This window comes from Ictalurus furcatus, chromosome 12 (assembly GCF_023375685.1).
Source record: "Ictalurus furcatus strain D&B chromosome 12, Billie_1.0, whole genome shotgun sequence".
In the NCBI taxonomy this organism is placed as follows: domain Eukaryota; kingdom Metazoa; phylum Chordata; class Actinopteri; order Siluriformes; family Ictaluridae; genus Ictalurus; species Ictalurus furcatus.
Genome location: NC_071266.1, coordinates 5,971,977 through 5,987,951, shown reverse-complemented (window position 1 = coordinate 5,987,951; position 15,975 = coordinate 5,971,977). Strand labels below are relative to the sequence as shown.

General features: G+C 41.4%; 2 protein-coding genes across 3 annotated transcripts in view; both read left to right on the top strand.

Moving 5' to 3' along the window:
* LOC128615895 (testis-expressed protein 2-like) overlaps positions 1 to 8,330 on the top strand; it is a 51,469-nt gene extending 43,139 nt beyond the window's left edge. For both annotated transcript variants that reach the window (XM_053638283.1, XM_053638282.1), the window contains exons 10-13: positions 2,788 to 2,910; positions 3,043 to 3,252; positions 3,475 to 3,595; positions 4,794 to 8,330. In XM_053638283.1, coding sequence (XP_053494258.1) covers positions 2,788 to 2,910; positions 3,043 to 3,252; positions 3,475 to 3,595; positions 4,794 to 4,940 — 601 coding nt within the window. In that variant the 3' untranslated portion in view covers positions 4,941 to 8,330. The remainder of the gene's footprint in view (positions 1 to 2,787; positions 2,911 to 3,042; positions 3,253 to 3,474; positions 3,596 to 4,793) is intronic.
* A 1,019-nt stretch (positions 8,331 to 9,349) lies between these two features.
* LOC128615896 (cytoplasmic phosphatidylinositol transfer protein 1-like) overlaps positions 9,350 to 15,975 on the top strand; it is a 65,818-nt gene continuing 59,192 nt past the window's right edge. Inside the window, exons 1-2 of the mRNA XM_053638284.1 lie at positions 9,350 to 10,185; positions 10,318 to 10,430. Of these exons, the coding sequence (XP_053494259.1) occupies positions 10,383 to 10,430 (48 nt within the window). The 5' untranslated portion in view covers positions 9,350 to 10,185; positions 10,318 to 10,382. The remainder of the gene's footprint in view (positions 10,186 to 10,317; positions 10,431 to 15,975) is intronic.

Sequence of the window (15,975 nt, the reverse complement as noted above, 5' to 3'; positions counted from 1 at the left end):
GGTGCCCGCGTCACAGCCCAAAACTCGCATTGTGTTTCTGACGAAGGCAAAGTCTCAGCGTTTTCACCTGACACCAGTTCCAAGTATTAGTTGCAGGGCTTTTTTTTGGAGAAAAAAGGAAATGTTCTGGTATATTTCTGGCCAGTATTCAAATGAATTAGAGCTTTTCTACCAAGACTGAGCAACAGTAACACTATTTTCAGCCCAACATGATTAGTATATGTAAGAACTGGCATGTGCTAATAATAAAAGGTTTTATTTATCTTTCAGTGATCTCATCACCCTACAACGCTATTATCTGTGTGAGATTATACCCCACGAACAGTTCATTCAAGACTTTGATGCTTCTTCTGACAAAAAAATAACAAAAACATGCCATTTTTGCTTTGAGAGATTCTGATCCGTGTTTGTTTCAGTCTCTTGGAAGTTGAGACTCTGCTTAAAATTGGACATCCTGCTTAGAACGATAAACTACGTTGCACGTTTTAACGTTTTATTTTGTGTGAATGTTTGTTTTTCTGCTCCTCCTTAAAACCGCATTGTGACCATTTTTACTTATGTTCCCTCCTCCATCCTTTCCCTCGGTGCCTAGTGACACCTTAAAGTGCACCTATTATGGTTTTCCAGATATTACCTTTCATGTAGTGTGTGTTAGAGCTGTTTGTGAACGTAAAACGTTCAAAAATCAAAGCGCACGACAGAGTTATCGACTCCCAAAAGCAGGAACCGATTCTGAACAGCCGAAACGAGACGTTATTGATTCCAGACTTACTTCCTGTACAAACCTGCGTAGGTTTGTAACAAAAAAAACCCTGAAAGTCTTCACCGACTGCTCACGAGCAGACGGAGCTGAAACTCGTTGTGGTAGTGGGCGTTTCCTTCCAATCACAACAGACTGGGACAGCTGACCAATCAGAGCAGAGTATGCTCTATGAAAGGAGGAGTTTAGAATGAATCTTTTAGAACGGATCATTGAACAAGTCGTTTTTGACAACGGGGGGGGGGGGGGTAAGGTAATGCTGCAATTTAAATTATGAGCACATTAAAGTGTCTCGGATGCATCTAAATCTATTGTATGAGACCTCTAAAATTAAATTAGGCACGTTTCAAAACCATAATAGGTGCGCTTTAAATCTTACCCATAATCTTTGGTTCATTGCAGTTCGACAGGAATAATTCACAGATCAAACTCCGAACTTTGTGTAGTTGAACAATCGTTAATTTTTCTTCGAGTCCTAGATTAGTCTCCCGTTGTGTCTTGATGGTGAAACGAGCTTTGAATTATTGTAGCATGTTTGTTGAGGATTTATAATAATTAAGACAAAGGAGCCATTTTGTTCGGGATTATAACTGGGTGAGTGTAAAAGCCTGGAAAGTCCCGTTTGCCTCAGACACACCGGATTTATTTAGCTGAAATGGCCTCTTGCATCATCTTGGACAAGGAGTTGTGTAAAGATTGCATTTCAGGTGCTAACTTTAACAGAAAATCTCATTTACACGCTTTCCATTGTTAAAAATAAAGTAGTACATTATTTGGACAATCCACTATAGAGACTCTAAAAGTCATCTGTAGACCATTTAACAACCTGGCAGGTGTAGGAAAAGAATCAACAGGGTTGTGTGATGTGTACCAAGCTGAAGTCGAGTTATTTATTACCATGCAGAAGTTTATTTTCATACAGCAGCATATTTAGACGTTTTATTCCTCTTATACCACTGCAATTTGGCAACGCTTACATTAATGTACAACAGATCGTTTATAGTTACATTTAATGTGATAATCACTTACCTTCTTACCTTATAGCAGCTATAAACAGGCATTCCCTCAACAGCCTCTCTGTTTTCACTCTTCAAGTCAGTAAGACACATTAGATGCGGAAAACATGCTAAACTCAATCCTGAAGACTCTCGAGTGGTGGAAAACATGTGAGAAAAATAAAATATGTCTGTTAAAAACGTTTAGTAGTTTTTGATTATACCAGCTGTGAATTAGCTGATACTATAGAAATAATACCAGATTAGAACTAGTGCAATAATATACACAAGGCATGTTATAGAAAATGAGTCAACACCTTCTGACCAATCATAATCAAGAGTTTAATAGTAGTGAGGTATACACTTTATGGATGGTGATGTTTGAAGAGAAACTACTCTGTGTGTGTGTGTGTGTGTGTGTGTGTGTGTGTGTGTGTGTGTGTATATATATATAAAGCTATAAGCTTAAAAAAAAAAACAACACTTTTGCTCCCACTTTATTTGAATAGAGTAGTTTTTGGTGTTTAGTAGATGAACTAGTCTCTAATCCTATTGCGAGACATGTCTGGGCTGATCGACTACAGTTGGGGTAATTTCTTGACGCAACTTTTCTTTCAAATTGACTTCATCATAGCTTCTCATTGCAGCCCCCTAGTGGCACAGTTGGCAAATATCATGGTGCAAAAAAATTTGACCCTTGACCTTTAAAAAAAAAATAATAATAATTAAACCATACAAGCTTCTCTACAATGAACTGTTCTTCATATCCTCTCATTACCCACAGCTCCTACATATAAGCTGAAGCTTTATACTCGTATGTGTGTGTGTGTGCATGTGAGTGTTTAGTAGGATTGTGATGTATGCATGCTTTTTGTATTTGAGCACATAAGGAGTCATGTCTTCATTCTTGGTTAAAGAGTTCTTGGTTCAGTCCTGGCCAGTTCAGTCTGCTTGTTTGTTCTGTTGGGCTGGATTCTGTCTAAGGCAATAGTTTATAAAAGTTAATCGTGTGTGTTTGTGTGTCTTTCTCAGGCACAGGCCACGTACGTACTGCCTGGCCGATAGTGATGAGGAGTCGTCCAGCGCCGGGTCCTCCGATGAGGAGAACGGGACGGAGAATGTCGCTGATAAAAACCTGCTGTCGGGTGCAGAGGGGTGAGTGGATTCTCTCGGACACTTCTAAACCTCCCTCGGATACATACCAATACCGGGAAATTAGCACATAATGCTAATAATTGGGAATAAATGTTATCGGTTCCTTTAGCTAATCACATTCCTTCTTTCCAGATACACTGGAGTCCACAGGCCGAGCAAGATCATGAGATTTGTGGACAAGATTACCAAGAGCAAATACTTCCAGAAGGCTACAGAGACCGAGTTCATTAAGAAGAAGATCGAGGAAGTGTCAAACACACCACTTCTGCTCACTGTGGAGCTTCAGGAGTGTAAGGGAACGCTGGCTGTCAACATCCCGCCTCCCCCCACCGACAGGATATGGTAAACTCCGTCACTCACTAATGCACATATAATGGGGATAATGGACATGTAATGGCTTGACCCTGATGCCACATAGTGGTGTAATCGTGCAATTACAGTGAGATTTTCAGGGATAGCTGGTGTAAATCTACACCAGAGTATAACGAGCTACTGATCTGAATTACACTGACATTAAAGAACTGCTAACCACTGCAGCAGGTTAAATGGTGTTGTGTTTTGCAGGTACGGCTTCCGCAGCCCTCCTCTTCTGGAACTGAAGGCTCGTCCCAAACTCGGAGAGAGAGAAGTGACGTTTGCACACGTTACTGACTGGATAGAAAAGAAACTGGAGCAGGAGTTTCAGGTAAAGACTCAAGGAGCCCTCGCAGCTAGCGGCGATCTAGATGAAACACAAGAATAGATCAAGTAGTGCTTAGAATTGATGCATTACTCGCCGTACCCCTATAAAGAGCCAAGTTCATCATGAGAGTTCTGTACCCATTCTAGGTTGCTCCAGTCCCTCCAGGTTTTCACGATTTTTGCGACCGCAGTCATTAACGCAAATGAAGGGAACGCCGCAATATTCGGAGGAGCTTGCAATTTTTCAAAATCACCGCAGATTTTCCACTGATTTGGGCCAAGACTAGTCATGTGACGCCATCACAAGCCCTATTCGATTCACATGCATCGAACATGAGTACAGCTAAAAGATCTCATTTACCAACAAACATCACCGTGAAAGACCGTGCCAAACTATTTTGTGCAATTTCAAGTAGTTTTCCGCAAAAAAAGCACAACAGTTTCTTTGCATTGCAAATTTTGAAAAAAGCCACAGCGAAATCCAGCATTTTTGGCTACAACAGTCACAACGACAAAAAAAACGCAGCAAAATCCCATATGCACTTTTACACCATTTTGAACCAACCATATGCATGTTACATAGATAATCTATATGATGTAATGTATATAATAGATAATCTCACTTGGGTACAGTACTATATAAAATCTGCTGCTGTAATTGTAAAGACTCTAATGGATTATGATTCACAATATACTCATACTGAGCAGCCTTTCAACCTTTTATAATTACTGTTTGATAAGCTGTAAGAGAGTTATGATTCATAATCCCACGATCACCCAGATGAGGATCGGTTCGTTCTTCCTCATGTCGTCACGGTGAGAGTTTCTTGCTACCGTCTCGTCTGGTTTGCTCATTAGGGATCTAAATCTACTAGCTTTGTGACCGTGTTTATTGCTAAAAGCTCTGCGCATATCAAATTGTGTCAAGTTGAATTCCATGTCTGAGTGAGTAAGACGCATTTAGTCCCATCTTTATATAGATTGCTTTGGTTTTATTTCTACTGGGCTGGTGTCTATAGTGCTTTTTTTGTTTGTTTGTTTGTTTGTTTGTTTGTTTGTTTGTTTGTTTAAACACCCTGTCATTGAACAAAAGCCATCACATCTTTATACCTGTATAATAATTGAACTAGGTAACCTCTGTTTCTTGAGAAATATGAGCCATGCCTCCTACCTAAACTCCTGTTTTTGCACTATTTTCACAGAAAATCCTTGTGATGCCAAACATGGATGACGTGTGGCTCACCGTCATGCATTCTGCCATGGACCCTCGGTCAGACGCTACGGCAGCGGATAGCAAGGAAGCCACGACGGTCCCCGAGGGTGACGTTCTACCCTCCGAGGGGCCTTGAAGCACCACTTCTAGTTCCAGTATTGGCCAGATGAGAGCTGATGTTATGGGTATAAAAAGGGGGACATCAGTGGAGAGTATGTTTGGATATGAAGGACTTGAGGAAAAAGAGTAACGTAGATGCAGGAAGGAGAACAACGTGCAATAACGAGCTGTGAAGGAAGATCGATGACACTGCGAATATTTAATCAGGTTAAGATGAGGCATCTGCGTTGGCGTGCATAAAGCGTTCGAACATTAACCTGTGATTTATAATGAAGTGTGGCAGAGCAAAAGGTGTTCGACTCCACGTGTTGGAGAATCACTGCACTATGACTTAGTACATACTAAACGTCTATAGAGATTTTTTTATTATTATTATTTAAACATACAGATCTGCGTTTGTTTCAGTGTGTATACGCTGCGCATTTCTCATGCACTAACCCACCTGATTTGGCTCTTCTGCTAATTAGCACACTCTTCCCCTCCATCATGGTGCAGATGGACTCGAAGTCTCCACTCTATGTGATTGCAGCCTTAAGCTATGTGATTTATTTATTTATTTTTTTTCCATAAATGATTAGATCATTGCTAGGATTGGCTGATCCTGGATCAGCTTTCACGAATACTGTGCCCGAGTACACTGCCCTCGATGAAGTTCTTTTTCCTTGTACCTTGAAGGAGGCTATTAGAAGACTAATGTTTTGCGTGTGAGAGTTTACAAGAGAGAATGTAAATGTATATGGGTATATTGAGGCATAGGACCTCCATTTAAAATAATACTAGCATCAAATGCATAAATCTAAACAAACCGCTAAACACTAGACTCGAGTGTCTCGTCTGAGCACATAAGAGTCGACAATATCGCAGTATATCATATAAACCCATATCGGCACATGCCTCCTGAGACAACACTGCGTTTAAGTGTGCGTTTGTGGTCTGTACCGCTAACACGCCGCTCCATTTGATATACACTGCATCTGAACTGTTGATGGATGTGTCATTTATCAGCCTCCCTGTTTGTAATTCCTCTACATCACCTTCTCACTAGAAGCCTTTCCACACTCTAAATCGAGAGCTGCACCTTTTACCCAATATGGACGATTTATGTGGTCTTGCCTGTTAAAAACCAAATACTGTGATTATAACACACACTAATGACGATATTTATATAAAGAGACACTGTCTAGCTGCAGCCAGACACACATTAACTGGGTAACACGCACAGAAAGAATGTGTGCTTGGAAGTAAGCCAGCTTAATCATTATACATATATAATGTCATGCAATTTAAAGATGCAGTTTGTCATTAAGTGGTTTTGAACCAAATAATCCCGTCGTGTGGTGGCCTGGGAAAACCTTTCATATGGTGAACTATATCGTACTTACCTGTCCGTCTTTTAGATGCATCAGAATCATAAAGAAAGTCCTATCATTTGAATCCCTGGTCATAAAAATAACAAACTGCTCCTTTAAATTCCCCTGACATATGTTCATCTAATGTTGGTTACTTCATTAACACCAACACTAACATTCCCTGTAAAACCATTTGTTCACTATACATACATCTATAGGCTTTGCCTGGTAGAGGGTCAGCGAGATGTCACTCACGAAAGAGTTCCAGTTATGATTGTGCACAACGGTACACGATCTCCTCGTGTGCTTGATATCAGGTTTTCAGATGTCGGACAATAAAAGGCAAAGGTCGCACGGTCATAACTGGACCATTAAAAAAAACTAAAACAAGATGACAAACTTGCTTCCCATGAATACATTCTTTATAATTACCCTATGAGTGAATCGTCATACTTCTCAGTGCCACTTTAGTGAGTGTGGGGTTGTATGATTGGGTATGATATGATGACTGTGTTAATACAATCAATAATGGTACTGTGTGTGTGTGTGTGTGTGTGTGTGTGTGAGAGAGAGAGAGATATTATGAGGAGGGGGAGAGATAGATACAGTATGCAGAAAGTCTGATTGTAATGAATGTATGACTTTTTGTATTGTGTGTGTGTGTGTGTGTGTGTGTGTGTGTGTGTGTAGGTCTAGTGTCAACTGTTCATGCTACTATATTGAGTTTATTATTTGATACAAATGAAGACAATATGAAGCTCTTTCACTGATAGAAAAATTAATATATACTATGTATGAGTGTATGTCAAGCCAATTTGCCTAGTATGACTTTGTGTCATTTTTGGAATCAAAAGCCAAGCAGTAAAGAAGTGCAACTGTTAGTTTCATGTTTGTTAGAATTTCTAATCTTTTCTTTGTTTGTTCGTTGGGTTTTTTTTCGTCCATTTTGTAAACCTGCGGCTTGGAGTGCTAAATGCTGATTAAACAGACGGTAAAGCTTTAAACACTCACTAATTGCGGTCTTACAGTCACCATTGTGCCATAATGGTTTTGGAAATCCGGGCCTCGTTTGAGATGTTATTAGAAATGCTCGAGAAAAATTTCTATGGTTTATGATCTAGCAATTTTCTTCACATGTTATTGTGATCTGTTTTACTTCTATACGTTTCCACTGGGAAGGATATTAACCTTTAAAAAAAACGAACCTCCGCAGTTGTATTGTGCCTGTCTATAATAAGGAAGACACTGTTTGTTATATTGCTTCCTGAATGAGCGCCAGCTTTATTTTGGAAGCAAAAATGTACTGCCCCAACCCAAGTGAACAGTGTTTCAAACACAAGTGCCCACTTTTTTAAAATTTTGTGTTGATCATTGTGATATCATATTACCGATTACTGACCCAGGCAACAGAAATTAATGTGTATCCTGGTACGCTCAAACATAATATTCCACGCACTACTAATAAACGTCATGCCGATGGTGACGGGCTGGACGTTGACCTTTTTTCCTTAAATTGAAGTTCCAAATGTTTTTATTCATTTGTTTACAGTGAGAATCTATGTTTGTATGATAGATTTCTCTCAGACATTCACAATGTAATGTAATTTTTTTTTTTTTTTTCTTTTCTGATTGTTTTCTTTGTTCAACAGTGTAGGAAATCCTCTTTTTTTTTTTGCCTTAAATGTAGCTGGCAATCAGGGGTTGGAACAACATTAATTACTCTCAGCGAGGTTAATCTGTATTACTGAATCATCAGTGAAAGGAAGTGTAATTTGCTGACATCCTAACAATGAAGACTGTAACTGGATCAGAAATCTGTGTATGCCAATACGTGTGCCAGTCTGTGTCAATAATCAGTGCAGTATTAATAATAGATTTGCTTCTTCCTCCCCTTTGGTCACGGTATGCCTTCTACAAACAAGTGTTGCAAAAATGCCTGCTTGTTTATGAATATTTTGCTTGCTATTGTACAAGTGTCTTTATTGATTATTAAAATGTTAAAACGGTATGAGCTGTAATTTTTCTTAAAAAGATTGAATAAAGATTTTTCTTATTTGTCCCAGTTTTAATGTGTCGTGAACAGAGGAAAAACCATTGTCTCATCCTAAAATCTTTATTTCTACCTGACTTACAAAGTTTAGTATAGTACGGTAATACGCAGTACACAGATTGCGTACGCCGCTATCAAATCTCTCCTACATATCCACCCCAAAACACGTGTGCATGTAATATTAGGGATAGCATGGTGGTGTGGGGTGTGGCACCGCTGCCTCAGTACTCCAGGGTCGCTGGTTCGATCCTGATCTTGGGTATCTATCTGTGTGGAGTTTTGCACACACTCTGTGTCCTTATAAGTGTTCTACAGGTTGTTGGGTTTCCTCCTACCTCACACAAACATGCTTATATTGTCTAAATTGTCTCAAGGTGTAAATTTGTGTGCAAGGTGCCCTGTGTATTTCGACCTCACCCTCAGTGTTCCCAGAACAGACTCCAGATCCTGAGCGTTAAAGCTTACTAAATCTTCTAAGAGCGCATCAAGGTCCCTGGATTGATCATGATCTTGGGTTACTATCTAGGTGGCGTTTTGCATGTTTTTCTAGTGTCCTTGTGGGTTTCCTCTGGCTCGTCTGGTTTCATCCCACCTTCTTCCTAAAACATGATCGTGGCAATTAAGCCAATCTGCCTACTAGGTCTGAATGAGTATGTGTGAGTTAGTGAGTGCATAGTCGCTGTGATGGATTGCTATCCTGGGCTGTATGTTGATGTAGCGGTTAGTACGTAGTGGTTTTCCTCACACCTCTGAGGTTAGGGGTTCAAATCCCGCCTCTGCCCGGCATCAGGCAGCCTGCGGCCCTGTGTAGGATAAGCGCCATGGAAAACGGATGGGTTGCTATCCTATCTGATGTGTGTTCCTGCCTCACTCCCACAGGGTTCCTGAGACTGACTTGGTTCACACCGTAACCCTGACCAGCGGCTACTAATCCAGGAACATCCATCCGTTTGCCACGACGAATACGAAACTTATAACTCAATTTTAACCTTACTTTTTATCTCTCAAATGGAAGACTACTCAATCTGTTCATGTTTCCACACCGTTCGGAGAAGTTTTGGAGTAAATAATTCTGGTGTGTTTCCTGTCCTCAACCAGGAGGTGGCAGTATTATCCGGAATATATCATTGTTTTTTTCTTGGGGATGCTGTTCACATTGTGGTTTGAATGCGTGAACAGTATCTAAGCAACACATTATATAGTGGGGAAAGTGTTTCATTCGAACACAAGATAGCTCATTGGAGAGATAAAACTCAAAATGAAAGATTATTTTTTTTTTTAAATATTTGTTAAAACTTTTTATTATACAATTGTCCAGTTCCTCTTTCATCTCCAACAAATCGCCTCAGCTTGTCTTGTGTTGTTGCTCAGGTAAGTGAGGTATGTTCTGGAAACTTCGCGCGCACGAAAGCTATTGGTGAGTTTCCTGCTTCGAGGGGCGTGGTCGGAGTCGCGTGCGCGCGAGGAGGGGCGGTGTTTCCTGCAGCCCGCGTGGTCATCATGCAGCGCGCTCTCTGCTGAACTGCAGTGTAGTATCGCGTCGTCGCTGAGAAACAGAGACGCGCTGAGCTCCTCTTGCTAATTACAACTTCTCCCGCATCCTGACAAGGAAAATACCAGGAGCTTGTGCAGCGACATGTCCTTAAAGACTCACTAAATCCTACTGAGACGTCAAACCAAACCGTTTTTCTTTCTCTCTTTTTGTTGTTGTTGTTTGGTACACGCGCAGAAAAAGATGTGAGCGCGCCCTCGAGACGGAAAAGCTACATTTTTTTTGCATTGTGACAGACGAGTAAAGCTAGCGACCGCCTTCTTGTGCTTCACACATCTTCCAGTGCCACGAAGACTGTATCCCGTTAACGGTTGGTCGAGAAAACATTCTCGTGTTTTTGTTTTAAATTTAAAAGTTCTTTCTTCTTAACGGTTCTTAACCGCTCACTCTTCAGGACGCGAGAAAATCTTCCCAACTCCCGTTCCTCTCGTCTTCTTTTCAGGACTTCTCTGAAGTGATTATTTGCACCTTCTGTTCTCTGCACTAGTTTACACTCAGACTGGGAACATGTTGATGAAAGAGTACCGGATATGCATGCCTCTGACTGTTGAAGAGGTAAGTTCTCCTCAGTGTTAATAGTGCCTCTGTACTGTTTCAACGCTCCTGTTTATTTCTACAGTTTGGGCACCTGGATTCAAGTTCAGCAGTTCACTCGGTTCAGTAGGTGTGTGGAGTCGGTTCAGTGTTGTGGCGTTTCCTTCAGTGTGGTAATCATTTCTAAACTCTAGCTGTGAGTAAGGCGTGTTAATTGGATGTTGGTAGGAATTCATACACCACTCTGTGTGTGTGTGTGTGTGTGTGTGTGAGAGAGAGAGAGAGAGAGAGAGAAATCCAAACACCGACTTGATTAAGTGCTGGTGTCGACTCTGTCGAGTCACATTCTCCGAGCTGGTGTTCAAACACTAACACAAGATGCCAAATTTAACGCCAGATATTTTAATCCGATGCCCGAACTCTTTTTAAAAAAAAAAAAAAAAGGTAGTGTTCATTCTAAACGCTAAAGATTTAAGTTAACTTAAAAGGTAGCTGTTGATTCAACACTGCAGGAGTTACTCATTCATTTTAAGTAACAACAACTGGTTCATTCTGTTCAGGGTCGCAGTGACCCTGAAGGCTATCCCAGGTGAAATCAATCAATTAATTAATTAGTAATGAGTAGCATGTGTACGGACACTCACACCTAGGCATCATTTTAGCGTAGGGAGTTCACATGAGGATGTGTTTTTTTTTTTTTTGCAAGTTTGGAGGAAATTCAGGAAAGGGGAAACTCCTCTATACAGAGATTAAACCAGGTAGAGGGGTGTAACCTGGCCTGGGCGTTCATATGAAATGTTTTTTTTTTCTTTAGCCCCAAATAATTCTTCCCTTGGAACAGTTTCACTACATAACTGAACGTTGGTAAAAGACGGCAAATGGATATACGATATCCGGGTTTGTTTTGTTTTAAAACCAGTAATGGGGTTGAGCTGTGACATTGCAGACTGTACCACCGTGACACCCTTAAACATAGTACAAGCTGTTTCAAGCAAAACTCTAAATAGGTGTAATAGGCATCAAGAAAATCAGACCCTCTTACCAAATAAGCTACACAGCTACTAGTCCAAGCTCTTATCTCAAAACTGGACTACTTCAACGCACTACTCTCGGGTCTCCCAGCCAGCTCCATCAAACCCCGTCAGATGATTCATAATGCAGCAGCACGTCTCGTTTTCAATCAGCCCAAAAGAACCCATATCACACCCCTCTTCATCTCCCTCCACTGGCTTCCTGTAGCTACCCGAATCAAATTCAAGGCCTTGATGCTCACGTACGAGACCTCGTCTGGAACAGCTCTCTCCTACCTCAACTCTCTCCTGAAGACTTGCGTTCCCTCACGCAATCCGCGATCGTTTAATGACCACCACTTCAGCGTGTGACCTCAGCGTGGCTCGAGGTCCCTTACGAGAACCTTCACACTAACTGTCCCTCGGTGGTGGAATGAACTTCCAACCTCAATCCGGACCGCAGAATCTGTCACTAGCTTAAAAAAAACGGCTAAAGACCCACCTCTTCCGTGAACACTTAACTAACCCCTAACATGCCAACCCCCACATTTATTTGTATATTTTAAAAAAACAAAAAACTATTCTGGCTCTTACACCTGGATTTTACTTCTGTAGAACTTAAAGATCTTGTCTTGTAACACTACTTGTATTGTTCTCCGCTTGATGTATCGCTTTGCTTGTTTCCTCATTCGTAAGTCACTTTGGATAAAAGCGTCTGCTAAATGCATAAATGTAAATCTGCTGTTACAGTGTAGGTGTTTCGTGTTGATATGAAACAATGAGTTCATTCAAAAACCCCAGGTGTTAATCAGATGTTGTTTTAACATACTCGGCAAGCCAGCCTACTTGATTTGACTGTGTAAGCAGATGATGTGATGTGAAGGTCGTTAAGTCGTATGATATTAAGCCTGGTGTTGTGTAGGTGCTGCACCCTGCACGTTAAGCACAGCCTTAAGCAGAGCTTAGGAAAACGTTCAGTCTTTAAGCCGTAGATCAGGGTTAATGAGCAGGCTGCATACCGATAGGATTACAACAGTGTGTTAAGCCCAGAGCCTACGCACGGTTTCATTTCATGGGTGGACAAATCATAAATGTATCACACTTACAGCCGACTGGGCGAGTAAAACCTCCAATGTGCTGACCAGTCAAATGTTTTGGTTGCCCGGAAACCTTGACTAGAGTAAAAAGTGGTAGCGAGCAAAACGTAATCATACGGCAAGCTAGTCACGAGCTATCCATTTTCTAACGAAGTTTCTAAGGTAGCACTTCGTTTGTGTCTTCAAACAGAAATTCAGCATGTCGTTTTTGGCTATGCGCTGCAGTGTTCTGTCCTCATGTCGCATATAAAAGATATTCAAGATTTATGACGCACGATATGATCTCAAAACTACCATTTTGTACCTGCATTTAGACCCCATTCCAAAGTTTTTGGCAACATTAAGAGCATTTTTAAACAAAAGCTATATTAAACAAAATACAAGACTTCATGTGAAAATGAAAACCTGTTTATACACCAGTCATGGTTCATTCTCCTTCTTCCTCTCACACTTATATTTAAACATGTGATTCTTCAACACTCAACGTTGTGTTTAAAGCCATTTTGGCTTCAGGAGACAGGAATGTTAAAGAAAGCATCAGAGGCTAGCGGTCTACTAACGTTGGGTTCGCAGGAGAAACCTGTTCCAGATCACATTAACAAAGATGACCTAACATGGAAGCTATCTTGAGGACTCGTATTAGGGTGTAAAAAGAAAAAATCAAGGCTCCAAAAATCGTGTGCCATGCTTTTGAGAGATGCAGCGCGGTGAAATCATGGCCCTTTTCTCACCCGCATGTTTTCTTATTAGAGCATCGTCTTCCTCTGTGGTCACAAGCATTGATGTATAAAATGTTATCAGGATGCTACACACTGAGCCGGGGCTTGGCTGGACAGCCACTTCCTGTTAGAGAGAGTGGCCAAGAAATTCAACAGTGGTAAAAGGAGGGTGTGGGCGCCGTTTCCTCAAAGAGTCAATGCTTGAGACTTGAGTCAGAGAAGCGAGCCAGCAATGTGACAGTCATAGGTTTGAAGTCCTGGAGTGACTGCATATACACTTATCGGCCACTTTATTAGGAATGCCTGTGCACCTGCTAAATGCATAAAATCATGCAGACACAGGCCAAGAGCTTCAGTTAATGGTCATGTCAAACATCAGAATGCGGACAGTGTGATCACGGTGAGTTTGACTGTGAAACTGGACTGTTGAATACTGGGGAAAAAATGTCATCCGCTGTTATTAATCTCAATTTCTGCTTCGATGTGCAAATAGAACAGCAGGAATTTGGCATGAATCAAAGTTTAGGAAATCCACATAGCTTGCGGAGGTCTTTTTGACACTGTTAGGGACTCTAAATGGACCCGTCATCTCACTTCCCAATATTCCAGCCCAAATCATCGCTCCACCACCTCCTCTGACATCGCAGTCTTGTTGGAACAGGGTGGCCATTCACCAACCATCCAGAACTCCTTCCATCTGGACCATCCAGTGTAGCACGGCATTCGTCAGTGAATAAAACTGTTTTGAAAATTAGTCTTCGTGTATTTCCGAGCCCACTGCAAACGTTTCTCTTTGTGAGCTTTGGTTAGGGGTGGTGGAAGAGCAGCTTTATGCACAACTGCCAGTCTCTGGTGGATTCTGCATTGAGAGGTTCTTGGCACTCCAGAGATACCAGCAGCTTCAAATACCTGATTGCTATTCAACAGTAGGTTTTTTTTGTTTGTTTGTTTGTTTTTTTTAAATAGCTGTCCTTTTTTTAATATCAGAAACTTTCCTTAATAAGCCTTTCAGACTGAATGTGTCTGTGCTCTGAATCACTCTCAAATCTTTTGATAGTTCGATGATCTCTATTCCATTTTCACAAATCAGTTGTTTTCATGCCTTTAGACACTGCACTGAAAGATCTTTCTTCCTCCTCATATTGCATGAGAATTGTGACTTGCTTAATAATGTGAGACAACCTCTTCTTTAAGTAGGTTTCCCTTTAATAATCATTTGGAACACGGTGTATATTCCTCGTTATAGACTGGGCTGTGTACTAGAGGGTTACTATTCCAATAGTCATTGCATCAGGCACCTCGCCCATGAGCTACTTGATGTACAGTGTGCTCATATGCGCACAGCGCTCTCCACCAACACCATCATAACAAAGTCTTTTGGAAGAATGCTGATCGTCCCTCTAGTACAGTTCCAGAGTGCATTTAATAAGTTCCGGCTTGCTCGTGGAGGAACAACACCTTTTGCTGTATCGTTCTGTTTAAATATCTTTTGTCCTGAGTGTAGACGCTGCACGGTTTAACTTTGGACTGTGAAGCGAGAACTTATTTTTATGCAACGCATTTACGAAACTCCCATGTGGTTATGTAATGATTTGGCTCATGTAGTAGAAGAAATGCTGGCCAGTTCTTAAGGTGTATGTGTGTGTGTGTGTGTGTGTGTGTGTGGAAAAGTGGTATCGGAGAATGAATTCTGCCTCAAGTCGCTTAAGATAGAAGTGTATGCAAGATGAGTGTTGTAGTGGTCCTAGAGGAGGATTCCTTGTCTGCCTTCCCAGCTGATGGGTGTAAGAGAACTAGCGAAGGTCATGGATGCAGGTGTGTGTGTACACAAGCTTGGAGCAGTGCTGGATTGGAGTTTTGTATGATTGTGCAATCATGTAGTGAGCAGCTGTTTGGTTTGGCACCTCGTCATGCAGGGAGGCTTCAGATTGCAGCTACAGTATGTCACACAGCAAGGGATTGTTGCATGGTGTGCGATTTTTATATATATACATACATTTATTTTAAGCAATCACTGTTGTGCTTTAACCTGAAACATGAGTATGCACACAGGTTAGCGATGCCCATGGGAGAGTGGGTCAGATGTCAGGCTGATCCTGCTGATTCACCTCACACGACACTTCTTGTGGTCTGTTGTATACTTTGGATTGAGTTGAGTTAATATTTGTTTCCAAGGATTGATCCATTTAAACAATTTGGATAGGATACAGCGTCATTGGCACTCCTTCTGGGGTAAAAGGTGGGGGACCTTTTGCCCCCGAGTCCCCTGGGGTAGGGTCCAGGCTTCCTGCGACCCTGTGTAGGATAAGCGGTAAGGGAAATGGATGGTTATTCTGTCCTTTTTATGGTCACCATAATCTCTTTGTGAATGGAACCTGTTCATGAAACACCATGGGATTGGTCTCTTATTTTTTCTAAAGCAGCTAAAACTGAAGGATTATTGCTTGTTAACCCAATTGCCCATAATCCTCTCCAATCCATGCCACATTTGTCCCATTCCTAAGCCGTGCTGTGGTGTGGACCGCCATGTGCTTTTCTCTTATCGCCGACTTGCACAGCTCCCACATTATCAAACCCTGAGTGGCGTCATAGAAAGCAAATGAGTCAGTGAAATGGTACTTAGCGTAAACCTCAGACTGTCAAGTGTTTATCAGCGCTGGAATACAAACACGGGCTATCAGTCGTGCTACAGACCTCCTCATTCTCACCAGTGCTAGCGTTCAGGCATGGCGATGGTCTG